Source organism: Coregonus lavaretus (assembly GCF_964263955.1).
Source record: "Coregonus lavaretus genome assembly, chromosome: 6".
NCBI classification, from domain to species: Eukaryota; Metazoa; Chordata; class Actinopteri; order Salmoniformes; family Salmonidae; genus Coregonus; species Coregonus lavaretus.
The window spans coordinates 12,879,813-12,905,415 of NC_139993.1; the positions used below are offsets into that span (position 1 = coordinate 12,879,813).

Genomic DNA, 25,603 nt, shown 5'->3' on the forward strand with positions numbered 1-25,603 from the left:
AGGTATGGTGTACTGCATTGTATACAAACACTGCTTCCAGCTGCCCCCTGGTGGCAATTCTAAATATTTCTTCAGTCATTCAAATCCTCCTGCTGCAGGATTATTTTCCTCCAAGGACGAAACGGTTCGAATTAAGATCCAACATCTGTGAATGTCCAATCGCATGCCTGGGAAATTGACAGAAATGTGATGCCCAATTCTATATCAACTCCTAGGCAATGGTGCACTGTAAATCTGGAAATTAGAAGACGCGGTGGAGCTTTCATTTCACATACACCAACAACTCTTTCAGATCTTCACAAGTGTCAGGGATAGGGAGCAGGGTTTGATTTAGGATTTCACTTAAGATGTGCAGATGCCACATCATGGACACATCCATCCTACTAGTGTTCACTGCTGTCTTGAGGTGTTGAGCAATGTGTGCAAAACTACGTAAGTAATGAAACACTGACCCTGACTGAACCCCTGAATGTCATCCTTATCGTGCATCTCCACATAAATAATGCTCATGAAATATGCGCTCAGCAGTCAGTTTAATTGGAGATTGGGAAATCCTGAGGTATTTCTCAGGGTTAAGATGGCAAGAGGATCATGACTGTGTGAGCAATAGCAGAAATTCATCTTGTACTCTGAAGTACGTAATCTGCATGGGGGAATATGGATGTTTCTATTTGCAGACAGAAAGAGCACAGTGAAAAAGTAGCGTTGGAGCACACATTGAACTATGTTGTGAACTAGGGAAATATGTTGTGAATTAGAAAAGTGCATCCAAGGCTCATCCCTCTGATGAACTCTTAGGAACGCACTAATTCTATGCCTCTGAGACCATGCCACATGAAGCCACTTAACATGTTTATGATTTAGCAGTGGATTATATACTATTTTCTGATTCCATATTTATTAGTACACACTTTCCTAGAGCATTCAATAATATTTATAATAATATTTCAGTGCCATCTGCATTAAAGTTTGATTAAATAACTTTATGTATTAAAAATCTGGAAAAAATACACATGGTTCCATTTTTATGTAAAGTTCATATTGACGTTTTGGTACAGTGATTCTTACATGGCATTGTCATTGTCACCTACTCTATTCAAAGTGCATTGAAGCATTAAAGTAATGCTGCATTACTTTCCCTTTTCCTCCATATCTCATACTGGCAAAGAAAAAAAAAACATGCTTAAATTGGGGGCATGAGTTATCAAGCTATACAAAAATGGAAGAGGTAGTATACTCGTATTTGCTATACACAGTAACATATGTACATTAGCACATAATATTTAAGTGATACCCCGCTAGGCATAGCTTCAATATATTGTTCTCATCTCCTGCTACTGTAAAATAGGCTTTTTGAAGGCTGCTAATCATACTGTCATTATTTAAAGTGAAACTATACTGTTTTTGGGACACTCCATTAAGACATTAACAATACACTACTGTAAGCAACATAAAACAATTCATGGATATATGGCAGTTTGCAACGACAGTCATTGTAACAGAGCTCTTTGAGTAATTTCTTAACAAAATGAAGGCTGTCAAAATGACCATGGCCTGGAGCTGATTTGGCTTTGTCCATGTTTGTCAGCTCTTGTTAGGGCACATGACTAAAGGTAGACTTCGTGAGATGACGTTGCATGCACGAAGTAAACACAATATCGGGTACATTTCCACAACAACTAAGAGTGTTGATGCACGAGGCTAAACTTATTTTCAGTTTTGGTCCCGTAGCTGTTTTGGTCACGTTGTGGCAGCGTGAAGCGCACCCATGCACATGTGCAGATACCAGAGGAGACTGTGGGAGGAGCTATAGGAGGACATGCTCATTGCAATGGCTGGAATTGAATAAATTAAATGACATCAAACATATGGAAACCACATGTTTGACTCCATTCCATTTATTCCATTCCAGCCATTACAATGAGCCTGTCCTCCTATAGCTCCTCCCACCAGCCTCCCCACTGGCAGATTCGTGCTCATCTCAATATCTGCGGTGTTGCTTGTTGCAACGTCATCTCGCTGAGTCTATTTTTAATAGTGCACACTGCACATCACCTTCTTGTAGGGATTGTGTCATCCCTTTGTTGTAATGTTATTCATGATTACACTGTATACACTGTCTATTGCACTCATACTGATTAAATATATTTGCCAATAAATGGCAGTTAATATAGCCGTAAATTGTGTTTGACTTGCTTCGTATCGAGCTCATGGCTTCATAAGGATTCAGCTTCATAAGGATTCACATTGGAATACTACAGAATCAAAAGCGAAGCACTGAATTGCATAGAATGTGATCTCCCATGGATAGTAGGAACCTGTTGATGCCTAATTTCACAAACGCTCTACTTAGGTCAGTTTTGGTTAGTTTGGTAGCTGTCAAACAAAAAAATCCTCATACTATCGGCTGTTAAAGGTAATGTTCCTGCGTTTGCGGAGACCGCATTCACGATAAACGCTATATATGTCAGTTCAATTGGAAAATTACCTTTAAATAGCGCATAGCTGACAAAGTGCCATCGGATTGAATCCTGGTCTTAAGCTGCTTGCCACCTTCTGTTCTTTGGAAGACCAGATTTGAGGTGAATCAGTATTGCTTGTTTAAAAAAGAAACAAATACATTTTTGACAATTTGTTACAATGCAAGTGTTATGGGTCGTGTTTGGGTTATGGGTCATGTTCTCTACAAGGTGCCATTTTAGACCAGGCCTCTGAAGAGGAATGAGAGGGATGCTCCCAGAGCCAAACCTAGGGACAAGAAGAAGGCCATAATGGCTCCAGCTGTCTCCGCCTCATGAGGAGCAACTTTTCTGTGGAGAGAGAGAGAGAATGACAGCCGATCAGGTGTGGTAAGATTTTAGGTGCAATCTCATTTCTGTCAACCTGGGAGACATTTTCTTCTCGTAATGACCCTTGCAACGTGAGTAAACTAACCATAACGTTTTAAATAGACAGGAGCTCCAAAAACTGCACCTCACAATTTCTTTGTGTGTACCATGTGTGTCGTGCCTCGTCTTTCTAACAGACATAATTACCACCCTATTTCTAAACTTTCTAGCCTAGCAAAAATGTTAGTTGAGCATTAATCAAGGATTCTAAGCTCCTTCTTAACTTCAAAATCTATTCTAAATGTGCATCAGTCGGGCTTCAGACCAGGGCATAGCAACATCTCGGCAGTATCATTGGTTTTACATAATGTAGTAAATTGTTTGGATAGGAAGAAACACTGTGCTGCTCTATTTATTGACTTGTCTAAAGCGTTCAACACTGTCGACCGCTCTTTACTAATTCAAAGGTTGTCTGAGATTGGCCTGGATCAGGTGTCATGTAATTGGTTTATGGTGCCTACATTGATCGTGTCCCTGCTTATAAATATCTGGGCATCTGGATTGACAAAATGTTATCTTTTAAAAAGCATATGGATGAGTTCATTAAGAAGTTGAGGATAAAAATGGGCTTCTTCTTTAGAAATAGATCATGCCTCTCCCTGAACAGCAGAAAGCAGATAATTCAGTAAACTTTCCTGCCATTGCTAGACTACAATGACACCATTTATATGACTGCAGCTGCACTGAAACCATTAGATGCAGTTTACCACAGAACACTTCACTTTATTACAGGCGACAGGCTCAGTACACATCATTGCATCCTATATCAGAAAGTAGGCTGGCTGTCTCGTAGATCGATACACTGCTCTATTTTTGTTTATAAAGCCCTCTTGCACAAACTTCCACCGTACCTTACTTCATTGTTAAATTAAACGAGTCACCAGACCTGATCAGTGGAATGGCTAACTCTAGAGGTCCCGTTAATCTCTACGGGAAATCGGCATTCCGTTTTTTTGCACCCTGTGTATGGAATGATCTGCAGACTTCTGCGCTCCGTTACCTCTAGGGCAGTTCAAGTTAATAATATGTTTTATTGTCACATACACCAGATAGGTGCAGTGAAATGTGTTGTTTTACAGGGTCAGCCATAGTAGTACAGCGCCCCTGGAGCAAATTAAGGTTAAGTGCCTTGCTCAAGGGCACATCGACATATTTTTTACCTTGTCAGCTCGGGTATTCAAACCAGCGACCTTTCAGTTACTGGCCCAATGCTCTAACCGCTAGGCTACCTGCCCCTTGTTGAGGAATGTGATTGCTTTTCTTAAATTGCTTGTAAATATTATATGTTTTATTACGTTGTATTTGTATATTTTGTATAATTTGTGTACTTGCAAAAGAGGCCTAGGTCTCAATGGGATTTCCCTGTTAAAGAAAAGTTAGTGTGAATCACGCTGCATATTATAATCGTACTAATCCCGTCTATTACATTTTTTTGTTAGCAAACGGTTAGTTTGCTCACAGCGTGTCATTGCGAGAGGAAAATGTTGCCCTGTACCTTGAAAGTTTATCAATTTGGGTTTGTGCCCAGGCGTAGGCAAGAGGTCTTACTTGGGCCCAAAGCACATGCAGAGGCTGGCCAGGTATCCATTGGAAAAGGCAAAGAGGATCATGAAGACGATGAACCAGGCGTCGTGTTCAAAGAAGACAGGCAGGTTGTAGCGGGGCTGAACATTGCACAGCATGAAGAGCGGCACGAAGATCACACGGGCCACCAGAAGAATGGGCACCAGTTTGCTGTCCTTCCCAGGCTGAAAGTGAATGGCAGAGGGATGTCAACACTACTGTACCACACACACCACATGCACATTCAATGAAATGCACTCAAATACATGCCACAAGGATGTGTAAATGACAAGTGCTTTATTTGATAGAGGATGAGGAAGTTACAACTTCAATTCCCTTTTGAGAAAAACATTTTATGTTCAATAAAACATTACTGCAGTGTTTGTTTTAAGCTGATCACCACAAGACAAGTTAGTCGATAAGGTATTTATTTATTTATCTAAAATTCAGGGTAGTTCAGTGTTAACCTGTATTTTCTACTCTTCTAAAAAACAGATGGTAAATTTACCTATATTGTTCTGATTCTTCAACATCACAGATTTTATTTGCAAGATCAAGTATGCAGTATATTTGAAATGCATCTTCAAGGAATTTCTTAGAGTTTTTTTTGGCAGGCAGCATTTGATCAATAGTACATTACTCTAGTACCTGGCGCTAACATGGGTCCTGTCCTGATCTTGTCACAATTCTGATTGTCCTCACATTTTCAGAAATGTGTCTAAACCTGGTATTAAAATGTGTCTCTTATCCTCAGATCCTCAAAAAGTTCTACATCTGCACCATTGACTGGCCGCATCACCGCTTGGTACGGCAACTGCAAGGCACCCAACTGCAAGGCACTACAGAGGGTGGTAAGTACGTCCCAGTACATCACTATGGCCGAGCTCACTGCCATCCAGGACCTCTATACCAGGCGTTGTCAGAGGAAGGCCCAAAGAATGGTCAAAGACTCCAGCCACCCAAGCCATAGACTGTTCTCTCTGCTACTGCAGTGGCACCAGTGCACCAAGTCTGGAACCAACAAGACCCTGAACAGCTTCTACCCCCAAGCCATAAGACTGCTACATAACTAATCAAATGGCTACCCGGACTACCTGCATTGACCCTTTTTGCACTGACTCTATGCACACACACTGAACTCTACACTGACACCCCAACACACACATACTACATATGCCCACAATTTTAAATGCATTTAGGCTGAGCTTTCGGTCGTTAGACTTTCACCAAAGCATACAAAAACACACGATGGCCACATATAGGCAACGTGCGTCAATGCAATCAGACATGATGAGCAACATGTGTACACAAATGCCAGGAGGCACATCAGTAATCAATTATCTCAGAAAAAGTGACTTGAGCTTGAGTTTATATTGCCTATATGTGGCCTCTGTCATTGTGTGTTTTTGTATGCTCTGATGAGGGTTTGACGACTGAAAGCTCAGCCTAAATAAATAGAAAATTGTGCATTAATCCTGAGTGTGCAGAGATTCCTTTTCATTTCAATAGAAAAACAGTTAAAACTAAATGAAATGCAGCTAGTTTGCGGTCTTTCCAGCTTCAGTTTGAAGTGATTGTGTTAGCTGTGTAGTTGGCAAGTTAACAAAGGGGAAGAGCCTCCATAGCAAACATTTTTGTATGGCACAGCAACTTGCCAATCGAACTAATGACAAGTGTGTAGATTGATGAGGGATTTAATTTAATCCATTTTACAATAAGGCTGTAACGTAACAAAATGTGGAAAAAAGTGAAGGGATCTGAATACTTTCCAAATGCACTGTAGCAATGGACAACTGCAAAAGTGTTGCTACAGCTCTCAAAAACATTGCTGCCCTGAATTTAGCTGGTGCTATCGACAAAGCTCAGTGGGCAAAAGTTTTAAGTATAGAGACAACTTTCTGGAAGACAATGCCATGCTGATTTAAATAGATGGGTGTGGCTAAGGCTTAAGAGGGTGTGAACGATGCTGAATCGGTGCAAACAAAGAAGAGCTCTATACCAAGTGTGAAAATCTCTGCAAAATCTTTCAAGGGCATTTTCTCCTATTTGTCTCCTAAGTGGGTTTACAGGTTTATCAACTTTCAAAGCAGCATAACTTTCCCTTGTTTACTCCATCTACAGTGTATATGATAAACCATATTGAAGCTCTGATTCTGTACTTTTATTTAAAAATAATAATAAAGCAAATCGCAATATTTGACTTAATCTCACATAAAGGTGTTGGGTCACAGATAGACTATCCTCCAAACCAAGGCTTCTAGGGCCTTCTATCACTTAACTGTGTGTGGAAAGCAAAATGCAATCCAGACCTATGAGCTGGAATCCTTACTTCACAAAATGCAAAGTTTGAATACGAATCAGTTAGTTTCAGACCTTTCCATTAAAAGTGACCAATTGCAAGTGTTTTGTTGCTGACTTACCCACATACACACAGCAGTAAGGCTTCTCCCAACCCAGTCGCTGAGGTTGAAGAGCAGGAAACAACACACCGGGATGAAGTACAGCTCTGAAAGGAGAGGGCAATGTACAATAAGACACCACATCTGTTCATTTGTGTTTCATTGATTGTGAATTATTGAATATGATCATTTTGTAAAGGCTTGCAAAATGACTAGTGGTATACTCTAATATGGACTCATAAACCATGCTCTTATCATATATATTCATACACACACACACACACACACACACCCCAGGTGCCTCCATCAGCGATGGTAGACTTGACATCCACAGTGACTGCTGGGAAGGTGCCGATGGTGATGGTGAAGGCAAAACACACAGAGAGAGCCAGGACCCAGATCTACAGTAAATGGGACAGAGGTCAAGAAGAAAGCACATTAGACCAGCTGAGCTCCCCACAGATGCCTGCTCCCCTGCAGATATACCCTTGACCAGCACTATTGTGCTTGCATCCCTCAGTTAATTCAACCCAAAAGAAAGATAGAGAGCAGTATACACTGTAGAACTGTATCAAAAGTGTGATTGAAGGTGCTCTTTGGTGTAGGGATCTACTTTCGAAGTCATGGAAAAACAAGTATTTAAAAAGTATTTATTTCTACGGCATTTTAATCCATTTTAAGTAATTATATAAAGAGTGTCTTGGTTTTCATGATTTTCCAATTCATAAAGTTTCATATGCTATGAAAGTGACTGGTCATTCCACATGCTAAAGACAGCTAAATAAACTGCAATTTAGTTATAATTGGGTCGTCCACGAAATGAGTGCCCTTTGATATTGTATTACATTTACATTACATTTTAGTCATTTAGCAGACGCTCTTATAGTTAGTGAGTGCATAAATTTTTTTTAAATACTGGAATCGAACCCACAACCCTGGCGTTGCAAATGCCATGCTCTACCAACTGAGCTACATCCCTGCCGGCCATTCCCTCCCCTACCCTGGACGACTTGTGCGCCGCCCCATGGGTCTCCCGGTCGCGGCCGGCTACTCAGGAGAAGTAGAAATTGTGCAGCAATATTGCATTTTAAAAGCATGTTATATTCAATGAAGTTCCCTTTAATATAGACCACATGGAGAATTCAATAAATCTGATTTTTTTATATGAATTAATTGCTAAAGTGCCAAAATTCAGCATTTTGAAATGTCCCTCTGTGCACCCTCTGTTAATTCCAGGAATATTTTAACCCACTTAACACCAAGATCTCTCCAAGTTTTCACCATGATTGTAAAGCCCTAGTTATGTTGTTGCTTCGACCAAGTCATTTCTGAAATGTATTATTTATTTAATGTGATTCATTTTAAAGTTTAAAGAAAAACCTGTCCCTCATTTTAAGGTCAACCCTCATTTTAATATGGTGAAACGAACTAATATTTTTTTTTGCAAAAGAAATATTGAACATGTAATAGTAAAATCTAGAATTGTATTTTTATCTAAAATTGATTGTGAAGCTCAGCAAAGTCACTTATAGATGATTTGAACATCATGTGCGAAAAATGCTAATATCGGTCCCATGACTTGAATGGGATTTGTGCCACACGCTAGCATATGGAAATAGTGCCAAGTAAACTAAACCAAAGCATGGATTGCAGTCATACCTTTTCCATAGACTGCTTACAGAGTAAGGAAACCAATATGTAATTTTGGAATTAGAACATTTTACATGGGAAAAATCTTTCCGCTGTTTCAGAGTAATTGCGTTTCCTCCCCGTTCCCTAAACTTCCTTGCTCCGCGAGAGAAGCAGAAATGAAAGAGAAAACTTTACCAATGTCAACTTGATCTTACTGACGCACATCGTTTTATGACATTATTCTGGTGAGAACTGCTTTATTTAGTCTTTTAGGTCAACAAGTTATGACAGAAGACATACCGCATGTATTTTATTATCGACAAGTTGACTAAGAAATAGTCTACCAAATGTCAGAAATTATAAGCAGAAAAACGTCAATTAGTCTTAAAACCTTTTTTCTTCCTGCACCCCCTGCACCCCCTGTTCCACCATCCCTGGTGACCTGCGCTATAGTTTTGTTTATTAGCATCCATATTAGCTACTGCACAAGCAGCAGCTACTCTTCCTGGGGTGCACAAAAAACGTACAAATACATGACAAAGTACAAAACTGTTATAGACAAGAACATAAGATATTACATAAAATAAAATAAATAAAAAGAGTTACAGTGCATTTGGAAAGTATTCAGAACCCTTGACTTTTTCCACATTTTGTTACGTTACAGCCTTATTCTAAAATGGATTAAATTGTTTTTTCCTCATCAATCTACACACTATACCCCATAATGACAAAGAAAAAACAGGTTTTATTAATATTTGCACACACACAAAAAAAAAAACTTTAATATCACATTTACATAAGTATTCAGAACCTTTACTCAGTTCTTTGTTGAAGCCCCTTTTGCAGCGATTACAGCCTCAAGTCTTCTTGGGTATGACGATACAAGCTTGGCACACCTGTATTTGGGGAGTTTCTCCCATTCTTCTCTGCAGATCCTCTCAAGCTCTGTCAGGTTGGGTGGGGAGCGTCGCTGCACAGCTATTTTCAGGTCTCTCCAGAGATGTTAGATCGGGTTCAAGTCTGGGATCTGGCTGGGCCACTCAAAGACATTCAGAGACTTGTCCTGAAGCCACTCCTGCGTTGTCTTGGCTGTGTGCTTAGGGTCGTTGTCCTGTTGGAAGGTGAACCTTCGCCCCAGTCTGAGGTCCTGAGCGCTCTGGAGCAGGTTTTTATCAAGGATCTCGCTGTACTTTACTCCGTTCATCTTTCCCTTGATTCTGACTAGTCTCCTAGTCCCTGCTGCTGAAAACCATCTCCACAGCATGATGCTTCCACCACCATGCTTCACTGTAGGGATGGTGCCAGGTTTCCTCCAGACGTGACGCTGGGCATTCAGGCCAAAGAGTTCAATTTTGGTTTCATCAGACCAGAGAATCTTGTCGAAATTGAGCTCAGGTGCATTCTATTTCCATTGGACATCCTTGAGATGTTTCTACAACTTGATTGGAGTCCACCTGTGGTAAATTGAATTGATTGGACATGATTTGGAAAGGCACACCTGTCTATATAAGGTCCCACTGTTGACAATGCATGTCAGAGCAAAAACCAAGCCAATTCAAAGGAATTGTCCGTAGAGCTCCGAGACAGGATTGCTTTGAGGCACAGATCTGAGGAAGGGTACCAAAACATTTCTGCAGCATTGAAGGTCCCCAAGAACACAGTGGCCTACATCATTCTTAAATAGAAGAAGTTTGGAACCACCAAGACTCTTCCTAGAGCTTGCGGCCCGGCCAAACTGAGCAATCGGGGGAGAAGGGCCTTGGTCAGGGAGGTGACCAAGAACCCGATGGTCACTCTGACAAAGCTCTAGAGTTCCTCTGTGGAGATGAACCTTCCAGAAGGACAACTATCTCTGCACCACTCCACCAGTTAGGCCTTTATGGTAGAGTGGCCAGACGGAAGCCACTCCTCAGTAAAACACACGACAGCCCGCTTGGAGTTTGCCAAAAGGCACCTAAAGACTCTCAGACCATGAGAAACAAGATTCTCTGGTCTGATGAAACCAAGATTGAACTCTTTGGCCTGAATGCCAAGCTTCACGTCTGGAGGAAATCTGGCACCATCCCTACGGTGAAGCATGGTGGAGGCAGCATCATGCTATGGGATATTTTTCAGCAGCAGGGATTGAGAGACTAGTCAGGATCGAGGAAAAGATTAACGGAGCAAAGTACAGAGAGATCTTTGATGAAAACCTGCTCCAGAGCGCTCAGGACCTCAGACTGGGATGAAGGTCGACCTTCCACCAGGACAACGACCCTAAGCACACAGCCAAGACAACGCAGGAGTGGAATGGGAGAAACTCCCCAAATACAGGTGTGCCAAGCTTGTAGCGTCATACCCAAGAAGAGTCAATGCTGTAATTGCTGCCAAAGGTGCTTCAACAAAATACTGTGTAAAGGGTCTGAAAACTTAGGTAAATGTATTTTATTTTTGTTATATCTAAAAACCAATTTTTGCTTTGTCATTATGGGGTATTGTGTGTAAATTGATGAGGGGAAAAAACTATTGTATCCATTTTAGAATAAGGCTGTAACGTAACAAAATGTGGAAAGAGTCAGGGGGTCTGAATATTTTCCAAATGCACTGCATATATATTGTTTGTCTCATGGTCTTTTCATTGTTTTTATTCATTTTCCTGTGAAGTGCATTGTATTGCATCCGTGTCTGAAATGTATTATATAAATCAAGTTTGATTTGATTAACTGAAGCGTTACAGATTGCACCATCAAAATGTAAAGCTAATTTCCGCAGTGTTTACTGTTGCGTGAATGCAGTCTCCGCTAACACGGGAGCATTGCCTTTACATTTCAGTCCCGCAATAAAGCTGAACTTCAGCAACATAATTTACCTTCTTGAAGATGGTCAACATGGACACGTTTTGCTCCTCTTCTCCTTGTTTGAAAACTGGTCTATTCTCTGTAGCATTTTCTGAGGGGGTAAGGAACGAGGCAATCCATTAAAGGGGTAATCTGCAGTTCAAACAATAACAAAGCGGATACCCCACCACTGTTTCAGTAAACAGCTAAGGGATGGGGCTGGAGAAATTTAACCACTCTCAAATTCATAGACAGAGCTATGGATGCAAGGACTGACCATCCATGATATAAACATTCAAGTTTTAACCATGTTTTGAGGCTATAGAGTGTTTGTTTACAATAAAATTGTTTACAAACAGGAGTAAAGCATGCTTCGGGCCATACTTACGAACATTAGAATAGGTTTAAGTAACATTTTTTGCTCAGTCTCAAAATGTGCATCAGCCAGTTGCACGTTATACAACGCTACATGTATTGATAGCTGTTCCCATAAAATAACCTGGCACATTTAGCCCTAACCTGACCAGCTGGCTGGTGATTATTTCCTCTAACAAATTCTGCATCAGCCTATCAAGGATCTTAGACTTTATATCCACCAAGCAATATCATTTCTGAAAATAGGTCTTGGCCACAAGAGGGATATTTTAAACCTCCAAATTCAAGGTTACATTTGTTCTACTTGGTCTCTCACAATTGTAGGGTGGCAATATTGCGTGATGCATCCTTGACTAGGCTACTAGCTTCTAACGTTAGAACAATTCAAGAGGCACGTTTTCACATATGACAAAATCCCACATTTTAGTTTATCAGTTTCACACACATTCATGTACTTTTAAATATAAATGAGGTGTATGCAACATGTACGTTTATCGTACCTCCCCCAAAAAAGACAGAGCCTTATGGACTTGTCAAATAACTGTCATGCACGATTATCACCACCGCTTCCAGGTGGTACACATTGCTAAAGTGGTTGACTCAAAATCAACAGTGCAAGTTAAGCATGGGTTTGAGCCCCTTTGTGTCAAGCTTTTCTGTTAAAATCCCCTATGGTCTTAAGGGCCCGGGACCGGCCAAATTCAATGTTTCATCAAATAATTGTTTTATATATTTTAAAAAATTATACCTTCAGGGGTCCTAAAATAAATAAAAATAGCTAAATGATCCTTGGTCATAGGATCATCTAGCTATTTTATTTTGAATTGTATATATATACAGTACCAGTCAAAAGTTTGGACACACCTACTCATTCAAGGGTTTTTCTTTATTTTTACTATTTTCTACATTGTAGAATACTAGTGAAGACATCAAAACTATGAAATAACACATATGGAATCATGTAGTAACCAACAAATTGTTAAACAAATAAAAATATATTATATATTTGAGATTCTTCGAAGTAGCCACACTTTGCCTTGATGACAGCTTTGCACACTATTGGCATTCTCTCAACCAGCTTCATGAGGTAGTCACCTGGAATGCATTTTAATTAACAGGTTGTTAAAAGTTAATTTGTGGAATTTCTTTCCTTCTTAATGCGTTGAAGCCCATCAGTTGTGTTGTGACAAGGTAGGGGTGGTATACAGAAGGTAGTCCTATTTGGTAAAAGACCAAGTCCATATTATGGCAAGAACAGCTCAAATAAGCAAAAAGAAACGGCAGTCCATCATTACTTTAAGACATGAAGGTCAGTCAATCTGGAAAATGTCAAGAACTTTGAAAGTTTCTTCAAGTGCAGTCGCAAAAACCATCAATCACTATGATGAAACTGGCACTCATGAGGACTGCCACAGGAAAGAAAGACCCAGAGTTACCTCTGCAGTAGAGGATACATTTTATTTTATTTTATTTTATTTCACCTTTATTTAACCAGGTAAACCAGTTGAGAACAAGTTCTCATTTACAACTGCGACCTGGCCAAGATAAAGCAAAGCAGTGCGATAAAAACAACAACACAGAGTTACATATGGGGTAAAACAAAACAAAGTCAAAAATACAACAGAAATACATATAATATACAGTGTGCAAATTTAGCAAGTTATGGAGGTAAGGTAATAAAATAGGCTATAGTGCAAAATAATTACAATTTAGTATTAACACTGGAATGATGTGCAAGAGATGATGTGCAAATAGAGATACTGGGGTACAAATGAGCAAAATAAATAACAATATAGGGATGAGGTAGTTGGGCGGGCTAATTTCAGATGGGCTGTGTACAGGTGCAGTGATCGGTAAGGTGCTCTGACAACTGATGCTTAAAGTTAGTGAGGGAGATAAGTGTCTCCAGCTTCAGAGATTTTTGCATTAGAGTTAGAGTCATTAGAGTTAGAGTCATTAGAGTTACCAGCCCAAATTAATGCTTCACAGAGTTCATGTAACGTACACATCTCAACATCAACTGTTCAGAGGAGACTGCATGAATCAGGCCTTCATGGTCGAATTGTTGCAAAGAAACCACTACTAAAGGACACCAATAATAAGAAGAGAATTGCTTGGGCCAAGAAACACGACCAATGGACATTAGAATGGTGGAAATCTGTCCTTTGGTATGATGAGTCCAAATTTGAGATTTTTGGTTCCAAACAGAGTAGGTGAACGGATGATCTCTGCATGTGTGGTTCCCACCGTGAAGCATGGAGGAGGAGATGTGGTGGTGCTTTGCTGGTGACACTGTCAGTGATTTATTTAGAATTCAAGGCACACTTAACCAGCATGGCTACCACAGCATTCTGCAGCGATACGCCATCCCATCTGGTTTGCGCTTAGTGGGACTATCATTTGTTTTTCAACAGGACAATGATCCAAAACACACCTCCAGGCTGTGTAAGGGCTATTTGACCAAGGAGAGTGATGGAGTGCTGCATCAGATGACCTGGCCTCCACATTCACCCGACCTCAACCCAACTGAGATGGTTTGGGATGAGTTGGACCGCAGAGTGAAGGAAAAGCAGCCAACAAGTGCTCAGCATATGTGGGAACTCCTTCAAGACTGTTGGAAAAGCATTCCTCATGAAGCAGGTTGAGAGAATGCCAAGAGTGTGCAAAGCTGGCATCAAGGCAAAGGGTGGCTACTTTGAAGAACCTCAAATATAAAATATATTTTGATTTGTTTAACACTTTATTGGTTACTACATGATTCCATATGTGTTATTTCATAGTTTTTATGTTTTCACTATTATTCTACAATGTAGAAAATAATAAAAATAAAGAAAAACCCTGGAATGAGTAGGTGTGTCCAAACTTTTGACTGGTAATGTATATATATACTATGTGCAATACCTAAATCAGTGATTGGCATTCATTTTGGTTTGACAATTAGGCTATTGTTGTTATAATTTTACTGTCAAAATAGGGCTCCAGAATTGCAGATGTATTTTGTTCAATAGAGATTAATTTGCGTACATATTTTTTTGTGCAAATATCACATATGCTAATTCACTTGGGGCTAGGTCAGGTGGGGCAGAGGCACCTGCGGACAGGGCGGCTGGTGGATGCTCTGCATCTTCTGGGCATTGTGAATGATAAATAAGACTATGAATTACTTTTAGAAGGGCCGGGGTCCCTTTTATAGGGTTGGAGGGGGGGCGGGAGTCAAGTCATCATGGGATAAATTATGATACAATAATTATCACAGTTAGAATTTTGAAAACTCCTTTCTTCAGTAACGTCATAGTAACCTAGTATTGGCAGGATGATGTAATAGTAACCGTGCCATTCCAAACACAAAAACCGGGAAAATAAACAAAAATACATAACACACTGGATTATAAAGTGGATCATCCGATGTGGGAGGACCTTCTTTTGAGCCTAAAATGAAGAACATCGGCCCAAAATTGTAGGAGGAGACTTTCCCGCAGCTTAGAATCCTTAGCATATTATAATATAGATTTGTAATCACCTGGTACCCCTGCACATCGACTTGGTAGGCTACTGGTACTCCCTGTATATAGTATAGGCATGTTAGCCTACTTTTACTTGTTATTGTTATTCGTTGTTCACTGTGTATTTAGACTATTCCTCCTGTCACTTAAAAAAAATAAAAATCTTTATCTTAACTCTGCATTGTTGGAAATGACTCATAAGTAAGCATTTCACTGTTAGTCTACACCTGTTGTTTACGACGCATGTGACAAATACCCATTATTTTGATTTGATTTCATCTTCATTTACAAGGTTTTGGCTGCACTTCCCTTCGCAACACTATCACAATAATTGTAATTCTACATTTCAAAAGAATAAACAATATCTCACCTGGGATTCGAACTTGCCGCAAAAGGTGACAAGAACCAGGAGCCAGGCTCACTAAACTGTGAGCAAATCATTCAGTTGACATTTTGTGTATGTTGTAGTACCATTGACTATCGGGAACCGCTTGACTACTGTTAAGGATGTTCTGATTGAAAAGTATTCCATCACGTCCATCTACATCAACATTTGTAATTGGCTGATGCAGAACTTGTTACCGGATATAATCACTGCCACCTGGTCAGGTTAGCATAGGGCTAAATGTGGCAGGTTATCTTATGGGAACAGGTATACATGTAGAGTTGTATCACGTACAACTACATCAACGATTGTATAATACCCTGTATTACACGTTCCTACATCATACTGCCATGTTCATGTCCATGGTCTTTTGAATGGGCTTGGTGAGTATATGATCAAATTCATGAAAACGGTGTCATATAAGATACAGTATCGAAAAAATATATTAGTGTTTGTGGATACATTTACTTCTGTCAGATGTCTTTGCGCTGAAGACCATTGATCTACATTTTTGCCCATTGAAGACCATTCAAAAAGCATACAAGGCTACTTGCATAGGGTATTGGCTGATGCGCATTTTGAGACTGAGCATCATTTTAAACGTAAACTTTTTCTAATGTTTGCAAGTATGGACCCGCTTATATTTTGGGTTCAGGTGGGGTTAGACAACTACCCACTGGTCACAGACGTCAATTCAACGTCTATTCCACATTGGTTCAACCAGTGTGTGCCCAGTGGGTAAGATCATTTACAAAATAAACCCAGAATACAATTATGTCATTCATTTGGAATGGATAACATTGCTTAGTTCATCATCAACAATAATTTATATACTTGCTAGCTTTATGTACAATTGATTATATACAATTGATTATACGTTACAGTGAGGGAAAAAAGTATTTGATCCCCTGCTGATATTGTACGTTTGCCCACTGACAAAGAAATGATCAGTCTATAATTTTAATGGTAGGTTTATTTGAACAGTGAGAGACAGAATAACAACAACAAAAATCCAGAAAATACGCATGTCAAAAATGTTATAAATTGATTTGCATTTTAATGAGGGAAATACGTTTTTGACCCCTCTCAATCAGAAAGATTTCTGGCTCCCAGGTGTCTTTTATACAGGTAACGAGCTGAGATTAGGAGCACACTCTTAAAGGGAGTGCTCCTAATCTCAGTTTGTTACCTGTATAAAAGACACCTGTTCACAGAAGCAATCAATCAATCAGATTCCAAACTCTCCACCATGGCCAAGACCAAAGGGCTCTCCAAGGATGTCAGGGACAAGATTGTAGACCTACACAAGGCTGGAATGGGCTACAAGACCATCGCCAAGCAGCTTGGTGAGAAGGTGACGACAGTTGGTGCGATTATTCGCAAATGGAAGAAACACAAAATAACTGTAAATCTCCCTTGGCCTGGGGCTCCATGCAAAATCTCACCTCGTGGAGTTGCAATGATCATGAGAACAGTGAGGAATCAGCCCAGAACTACACGGGAGGATCTTGTCAATGATCTCAAGGCAGCTGGGACCATAGTCACCAAAAACAACAATTGGTAACACACTATGCCGTGAAGGACTGAAATACTGCAGTGCCCGCAAGGTCCCCCTGCTCAAGAAAGCACATATACAGGCCCGTCTGAAGTTTGCCAATGAACATCTGAATGATTCAGAGGAGAACTGGGTGAAAGTGTTGTGGTCAGATGAGACCAAAATCGAGGTCTTTGGCATCAACTCAACTCACCGTGTTTGGAGGAGGAGGAATGCTGCCTATGACCCCAAGAACACCATCCCCACCGTCAAACATGGAGGTGGAAACATTATGTTTTGGGGGTGTTTTTCTGCTAAGGGGACAGGACAACTTCACCGCATCAAAGGGACGATGGACGGGGCCATGTACCGTCAACTCTTGGGTGAGAACCTCCTTCCCTCAGCCAGGGCATTGAAAATGGGTCGTGGATGGGTATTCCAGCATGACAATGACCCAAAACACACGGCCAAGGCAACAAAGGATTGGCTCATGAAGAAGCACATTAAGGTCCTGGAGTGGCCTAGCCAGTCTCCAGACCTTAATCCCATAGAAAATCTGTGGAGGGAGCTGAAGGTTCGAGTTGCCAAACGTCAGCCTCGAAACCTTAATGACTTGGAGAAGATCTGCAAAGAGGAGTGTGACAAAATCCCTCCTGAGATGTGTGCAAACCTGGTGGCCAACTACAAGAAACGTCTGACCTCTGTGATTGCCAACAAGGGTTTTGCCACCAAGTACTAAGTCATGTTTTGCAGAGGGGTCAAATACTTATTTCCCTCATTAAAATGCAAATCAATTTATAACATTTTTGACATGCGTTTTTCTGGATTTTTTTTTGTTGTATTCTGTCTCTCACTGTTCAAATAAACCTACTATTAAAATTATAGACTGATCATGTCTTTGTCAGTGGGCAAACATATAAAATCAGCAGGGGATCAAATACTTTTTTCCCTCACTGTATATTCTTTAAGAATCAATGCTATATATCATGAATTTAAAAGTCCAAAAATGTATGTAGCAATTGCGGATTGCTCCTTTAATATATTGCTATCTTCCATGATTGATAAAATTGGTAATACAAATATGTTTGAATAGAAATATATTCAATGGGTGTCTTAGATTTACTTTTCTATACAATAAAATAAAAAGGACAATTCTCTTATTTCTACATTTAATATTTTCACAAATATAAGAAACAGAAATTGCTGTCATTTTACCTTTCTTGAGAAGATCCAGCTTGTTCTCCTCATCACTAACCCTGTTTCCACTTTGGCTCTTATAATATTGGTAGAACTCCTAAAGTAAGGTTCAGAATGACCAATTATTTCACACTGGGGATGGTCGTTAAACGGAAGAGATCAACTGGAATGGCTCAAATGGAGGTATTACATATCTTGTTTTCTTTAACAACACTGGGAAATGAATAAGTAGTGAATGAAACGTTGTGGAAGGGTAACCAGGGTAACGGAGTTACGCTGAGACTCAGATGTTTCACTTTAAAATGTATACCAAAGAAAATACATTGATTTCAAAGTTTAACAAACCATAAAACTCTATGCACAAGGACTACTTTTAACAATTTCCGAAGAGAATTTACAGGAAACACTGTGCAAATACAAAGAATAAAACTGAGGGAGATTTCACCGTAATTCTATTACGGTAAAATTGCCCGAAAGTATTACTTGCATTACTTATTATCATTGAGTAGACTCTCCTAAGCACATTTTCAGCCAAATGTATGTAATAACATATTAAATCCAGAGTTCAGTTATTACCAGTTTAGGGAGGACCACATAGGATATTATGGCCAATAAGATCACTGCACAGGCTGTGATGAAGTATCCAAAAGCAGCATCATTTATCTCTGAGCCACCTGGTGAAGGAGAGAGAGAGAGAGAGTGAGAGAGAGTTGATTTTGAAATGCCACGGTTGCCCCCTCTTAAAAAAGGTGTATCATCTCTCAGACTTACTTGCGATAGCACAGATCATGGAGAAGGCAGCGAAAGTGCCCGCCAGGCCTTGCCCACTCATGATGGGCGTGGTGTATTTGGCAGGCATTAGGCCTGCCATGCCAAACAGACTGCCCTGCAGGATAGCGCCAAAGGCTGAAGAGGTTGTAAAAAAAACAGTCCAGTCATACAACAACAAGGAATTATCGCTTGACAAATGAATAACTACTCAGACAGTGATTCCAATATGCCCCAATTATCGCTCGTACACTCCCCTACATATTTATTTGGACAATGAAGCTAAATCTTTTAATTTGGCTCTACTGTATACTCTAGTATTTGGAGGTGTTTCATGAGGTGACAGAACAGAATGCCTTTTATTTGAGGGTATTCTCATACATATCTGTTTTACCATTTAGAAATGAAATTATTTGTCATAAGTATTTGAACAAATTCAATTATAGTGTATTAAATTAGTCAACATTTTTGTATTTGGTCCTATATTCTTAGCACACAATGACTACATCAGACTTGTGACTCTACAAACTTGTTGGATGCATTTGCTTTGGTTGTGTTTTGGATTATGTTGTGCTCAATAGAAATGAATTGTAAACAATGTTACCGCTATTACCTTTTATCAAATGTGTGGTGAGCCTACAGATTGTGGATCTTAACTTGATCACTCTTTTGTCAGGGAGAAATGTCCTGCTACATCAGGAAATTCAAATGAGCCTTGTGATTCCTTGAAAATGTGCAGTTCTCTTTCTATCCATGCGGGGGCAGTTGAGTCATTGGGATCAGGCCTGCTATCAAAATCATATCTCTAGGCCCTACTAATGCAACAGTGTTTCTGAAATGCATCCATACATATCAACCACCGTCATTAAATATAGCTTAATAACACAAAATAGATATTGGTCTTCACTAGGCTATGACGTACACGTGTGAAGTGTATCCTAAGGTTACGAGTGACTTGTCAAAATTCAGTTCAATCGTGGCCTGGGATGGTCTAGTGGTTAGGGCCATTGCCTTCAGGGCGCAGATATAGGCCTACCATGTCAGTGTGGGTTCGATTCTGGCTTACTCCCTTCTGGCAAAAATAACTCAATCCCCCCAATTGACTTGATTTAGTTACACATTTCAAATATGGACAGTCCAGGGATATTTCACCCAGACACTTTTGGATAACATAAATAGGAAACAAATAAAATAATAAGAGTAGGCTACACCAACATTAGTTTCCATTCATACAAAGTGTCGGGTAAATTGCCAAAGTAGATTTGCCGTGGTAAACAAGGAAATACTTTTATTTCTATTGTACGGAATGTTTGTCAAATAGATAAATCGCCCTTAGTTGGTTCAAAAAGGACTAAGTTGTTTCGATGACAATACCAACCACAGGGTGAACATTCTGTATCTTGAAATACTTTGGTTGCAAGCAGAACTAAGGCAGAGAGGAAGAGGCAAAGTAAGAGGGCTCACTCTTGCCAAAATCTGTCCAGAATAAGCCCAATGCGTTTCTATGGCCTTCATATGCAGACCTACATTTGTCGCCTGCCTTCCTGCCTTTGGGAAAACGACTCCCATTGTTAGGGCAGAGACATGAGCATCTCATCATTATATACAGATCTCTGACTAAGGTAACACCAACATCATCTTGATGTGATGTGACCAATAATGGTTGCAATTGAGATCAGCTGTGTGGATGAATTTAGAGCATATTGATGGTTTAACGAAACATCAACATGCGATAATCTAGTGCCATCAATGGTGGCAATAGGCCCCTTGTTAATAGGCTACTGTTTGTGTTTCCCTGGCTAAAGTTGATGAACTGATTTGGGCCATCAGTTGATTGACAGATGTAGGCCTACTGTATAACAATAAACTTTCCTCCAGTGTGTATGCTCGCCCAGCTTTTATAGTTAGGCTATGTATAATTTGCAGAGGTGGGTAGAGTACTGAAAATCTGTACTTAAGTAAAATTACTGTTACTTAGATTGTAATTTACTCAAGTAAAAGTAAAAGTAGCCCTAATAAGAAACTACTCAAGTGAGAGTAACAAAGTATCCGGTCAGAAACTACTTAAGTAACCTACTAGTTACAAATTTAGTTAGGTAATTTTTTTATGTTTTGCTAAACTGTGACAGAAAACAAAAAGGAAAACTACTTAGTGCAATTGATTTGACATTCATTTATTATTTAAGCCTGCCAGCACCATCTTGCAGATGTACTCCAGCACAGAGGTGTAATCAGTACGCAGATTCTGTTGCAAAACATATTGCAACAGAAACCGTTTACTCCAAACGGAAAATGCTAACTACAGTTTCTATTGGACAAATTCAGGTAGGTCCCTGTTTGCTTCCGTTTGGTTCTTAATTAAACAGTAAACGGTTTCCGTAATGAATACACCCTAAGTAGTCTCCAATAAAGACTCACATCAAACTAAGTTCGTAGGCTGTACAGTTTCAATTACGGTCTTATTCAAAGTTAGCTTAATATCTATTAATGTGCTCAATTTCAGAAAAAGGTACAGTGAGGGTGAAAAGTATTTGATCCCCTGCTGATTTTGTACGTTTGCCCACTGACAAAGACATGATCAGTCTATAACTTTAATGGTAGGTTTATTTGAACAGTGAGAGACAGAATAACAACAACAAAAATCCAGAAAAACGCTTGTCAAAAATGTTATAAATTGATTTGCATTTTAATGAGGGAAATAAGTATTTGACCCCTCTGCAAAACATGACTTAGTACTTGGTGGCAAAACCCTTGTTGGCAATCACAGAGGTCAGACGTTTCTTGTAGTTGGCCACCAGGTTTGCACACATCTCAGGAGGGATTTTGTCACACTCCTCTTTGCAGATCTTCTCCAAGTCATTAAGGTTTTGAGGCTGACGTTTGGCAACTCGAACCTTCAGCTCCCTCCAGAGATTTTCTATGGGATTAAGGTCTGGAGACTGGCTAGGCCACTCCAGGACCTTAATGTGCTTCTTCTTGAGCCACTCCTTTGTTGCCTTGGCCATGTGTTTTGGGTCATTGTCATGCTGGGATACCCATCCATGACCCATTTTCAATGCCCTGGCTGAGGGAAGGAGGTTCTCACCCAAGATTTGACGGTCCATCGTCCCTTTGATGCGGTGAAGTTATCCTGTCCCCTTAGCAGAAAAACACCCCCAAAGCTTAATGTTTCCACCTCCATGTTTGACGGTGGGGATGGTGTTCTTGGGGTCATAGGCAGCATTCCTCCTCCTCCAAACACGGCGAGTTGAGTTGATGCCAAAGAGCTCAATTTTGGTCTCATCTGACCACAACACTTTCACCCAGTTCTCCTCTGAATCATTCAGATGTTCATTGGCAAACTTCAGACGGGCCTGTATATGTGCTTTCTTGAGCATTGCAACTCCACAAGGTGAGATCTTGCATGGAGCCCCAGGCCGAGGTAGATTGACAGGTCTTTTGTGTTTCTTCCATTTGCAAATAATCGCACCAACTGTTGTCTCCTTCTCACCAAGCTGCTTGCCGATGGTCTTGTAGCCCATTTCAGCCTTGTGTAGGTCTACAATCTTGTCCCTGACATCCTTGGAGAGCTCTTTGGTCTTGGCCATGGTGGAGAGTTTGGAATCTGATTGATTGCTTCTGTGGACAGGTGTCTTTTATACAGGTAACAAACTGAGATTAGGAGCACTCCCTTTAAGAGTGTGCTCCTAATCTCAGCTCGTTACCTGTATAAAAGACACCTGGGAGCCAGAAATCTTTCTGATTGAGAGGGGGTTAAATACTTATTTCCCTCATTAAAATGCAAATCAATTCATAACATTTTTGACATCCGTTTTTCTGGATTTTGTTGTTGTTATTCTGTCTCTCACTGTTCAAATAAACCTACCATTAAAATTATAGACTGATCATTTCTTCGTCAGTGGGCAAACGTACAAAATCAGATACTTTTTTCCCTCACTGTAAATGGTACTCAAGACATTGGAATAATTTAAACATTTCAATAGCATTGATGAAAATGTATTTCACAACACAATTTCAAGTAGTCTACATGTGATGGTGAATGCCTACTAAAAAGATTTACACCAAGTGTGATGTTACATTTTTTTTCACTCAGAATGAAATATCAAGGAGGATCAGGTAAGTGGTACAACAGTCAAACAACAATCAATATCGACATGTCACTATCGATCATGTTACTAGTATGCAAATCAGACACATTTCAGCATGGAATTAAACATCAAGGTAGGTAATAAGGAAAGAATCATATAAGTAATAAATGATCAAACAGTGCAGATACTAATTGCCAGTCAACTCAATCATTTTTTTCTTGCCAAGGTAGAATGTTTACCCTACATCCTCCTCTTACGAACCACTCCTTTCCACTTTGAAGGGTATTTTCTTTTCTTGGATGGCCCATTCTCTTCCCTCTCGGTGATGCCACAACAAGCTGTAAATAAAAAGACACACACACACACACATATTTGTATTTCTATATTGAACAAAAATATAAATGCAACATGTACATTGTTTTATGAGCTGAAATAAAAGATCCCAGAAATTTACCATAATCACAAAAAGGTTATTTCTCTCAAATGTTTTGCACAAATGTGTTTACATCCCTGTTAGTGAGCATTTCTCCTTTGCCAAGATAATCCATCCAGCTGACAGGTGTAGCATATCAAGAAGCTGATTAAACAGCATGATCAATACACAGGTGCATCTTGTGCTGGGGACAATAAAAGGCCACTATTTGTCACACAACAATGTCACAGATGTCTCAAGTTTTGAGGGAGCGTGCAACTGGCATACTGACTGCAGGAATTCCCAACAAAGCTGTTGTCAGATAATTTAATGTTCATTTTCTACCATAAGCCATCGTTTTAGAGAATTTGGCAGTACGTCCAACTGGCCTCACAAACACAGACCACGTGTAACCACACCAGCCCAGGACCTCCACATCCAGTTTCTACACCAGCGGGATCGTCTGAGGAGGGGAGGGGTGTGTCTATAATAATAAAGCCCTTTTGTGGGGAAAAACTCATTATAATTGGCTGGGCCTTGCTCCCAAGTGGGTGGGCCTATGCCCTCTCAGGTCCATCCATGTCTGTGCCCCTGCCCAGTCATGTGAAATCCATAGATTAGGGCATAATGTTTTCATTTCAATTGGCTGATTTCCTTCTATGAACTGTAACTCATTAAAATCTTTGAAATTGTTGCATGTTGCGTTTATATTTTTGTTCAGTGTAGTATATGGCACAAACAGCTTACTGAGTTGATACACTGACAGATGTGCTTATAGGGCTTGTCATAAAAACAGAATGACATTTAGACACACGCGCACACATGCACACACACACACACACACACACGAGTGAGAAATGGAGTGGGAGAATGCTGCGCTGGACTGACCGGTTAATCTAGCTAATGTAAGTTAGCTACATGGTTGACACTGCAGCTAGCTAGCTAGCTTAGCCAGGGTATCTAGTGGCAACCTAATGTGATAGCTAGTTAGTTATTGCCACACACATCTGATTAATCTGTTCACTCTTTATGTCAATGACAAGGTGGATAGTTAGCCAACAAGCAGAGATAATATGGGGAGCTAAAAACAGGAGATTAAACGTTGTCAGATTCTGGGTTAGCTAACGCTAATTAACCATTTGCCTGGAAACCCGATGTTGAATTGCATTGATTTCTATGTCAGGCAGCAATTAGCATTTGAATCCTCTCAGAACCTCTACAAGCCAGAATGTTGAATAAAATTATATTTTAACATACATTACCGGTTGTCCGTGAGGTTGGTCCTTTTGGCGGTAGGAATGCGTTCTGATTTCTATCACCTGAAGCATGCACACAAGATAAAAAATACATGCACGAGACGCATGCATACTTACAGTGGGGAAAAAAAGTATTTAGTCAGCCACCAATTGTGCAAGTTCTCCCACTTAAAAAGATGAGAGAGGCCTGTAATTTTCATCATAGGTACACGTCAACTATGACAGACAAAATGAGAAAAAAAAATCCAGAAAATCACATTGTAGGATTTTTAATGAATTTATTTGCAAATAATGGTGGAAAATAAGTATTTGGTCAATAACAAAAGTTTCTCAATACTTTGTTATATACTCTTTGTTGGCAATGACACAGGTCAAACGTTTTCTGTAAGTCTTCACAAGGTTTTCACACACTGTTGCTGGTATTTTGGCCCATTCCTCCATGCAGATCTCCTCTAGAGCAGTGATGTTTTGGGGCTGTCGCTGGGCAACACAGACTTTCAACTCCCTCCAAAGATTTTCTATGGGGTTGAGATCTGGAGACTGGCTAGGCCACTCCAGGACCTTGAAATGCTTCTTACGAAGCCACTCCTTCGTTTCCCGGGCGGTGTGTTTGGGATCATTGTCATGCTGAAAGACCCAGCCACGTTTCATCTTCAATGCCCTTGCTGATGGAAGGAGGTTTTCACTCAAAATCTCACGATACATTTCCCCATTCATTCTTTCCTTTACACGGATCAGTCGTCCTGGTCCCTTTGCAGAAAAACAGCTCCAAAGCATGATGTTTCCA

The 25,603-nt window shown here is 40.1% G+C and overlaps 1 protein-coding gene across 3 annotated transcripts in view; it reads right to left on the minus strand.

The window, feature by feature from the left end:
- Nucleotides 1-514: 514 nt before the first annotated feature.
- Nucleotides 515-25,603, minus strand: part of LOC311130631 (equilibrative nucleoside transporter 1-like) — a 51,168-nt gene continuing 26,079 nt past the window's right edge. For 2 of the 3 annotated variants that reach the window (XM_084163420.1, XM_084163421.1), the window contains exons 6-13: nucleotides 19,064-19,198; nucleotides 18,869-18,966; nucleotides 18,311-18,389; nucleotides 11,331-11,410; nucleotides 7,143-7,251; nucleotides 6,872-6,957; nucleotides 4,437-4,636; nucleotides 515-2,810 (exon numbers count right to left, since the gene is read on the minus strand). In XM_084163420.1, coding sequence (XP_084019546.1) covers nucleotides 2,699-2,810; nucleotides 4,437-4,636; nucleotides 6,872-6,957; nucleotides 7,143-7,251; nucleotides 11,331-11,410; nucleotides 18,311-18,389; nucleotides 18,869-18,966; nucleotides 19,064-19,198 — 899 coding nt within the window. In that variant the 3' untranslated portion in view covers nucleotides 515-2,698. The remainder of the gene's footprint in view (nucleotides 2,811-4,436; nucleotides 4,637-6,871; nucleotides 6,958-7,142; nucleotides 7,252-11,330; nucleotides 11,411-18,310; nucleotides 18,390-18,868; nucleotides 18,967-19,063; nucleotides 19,199-25,603) is intronic. The other variant, XM_084163422.1, reaches the window with a different exon arrangement.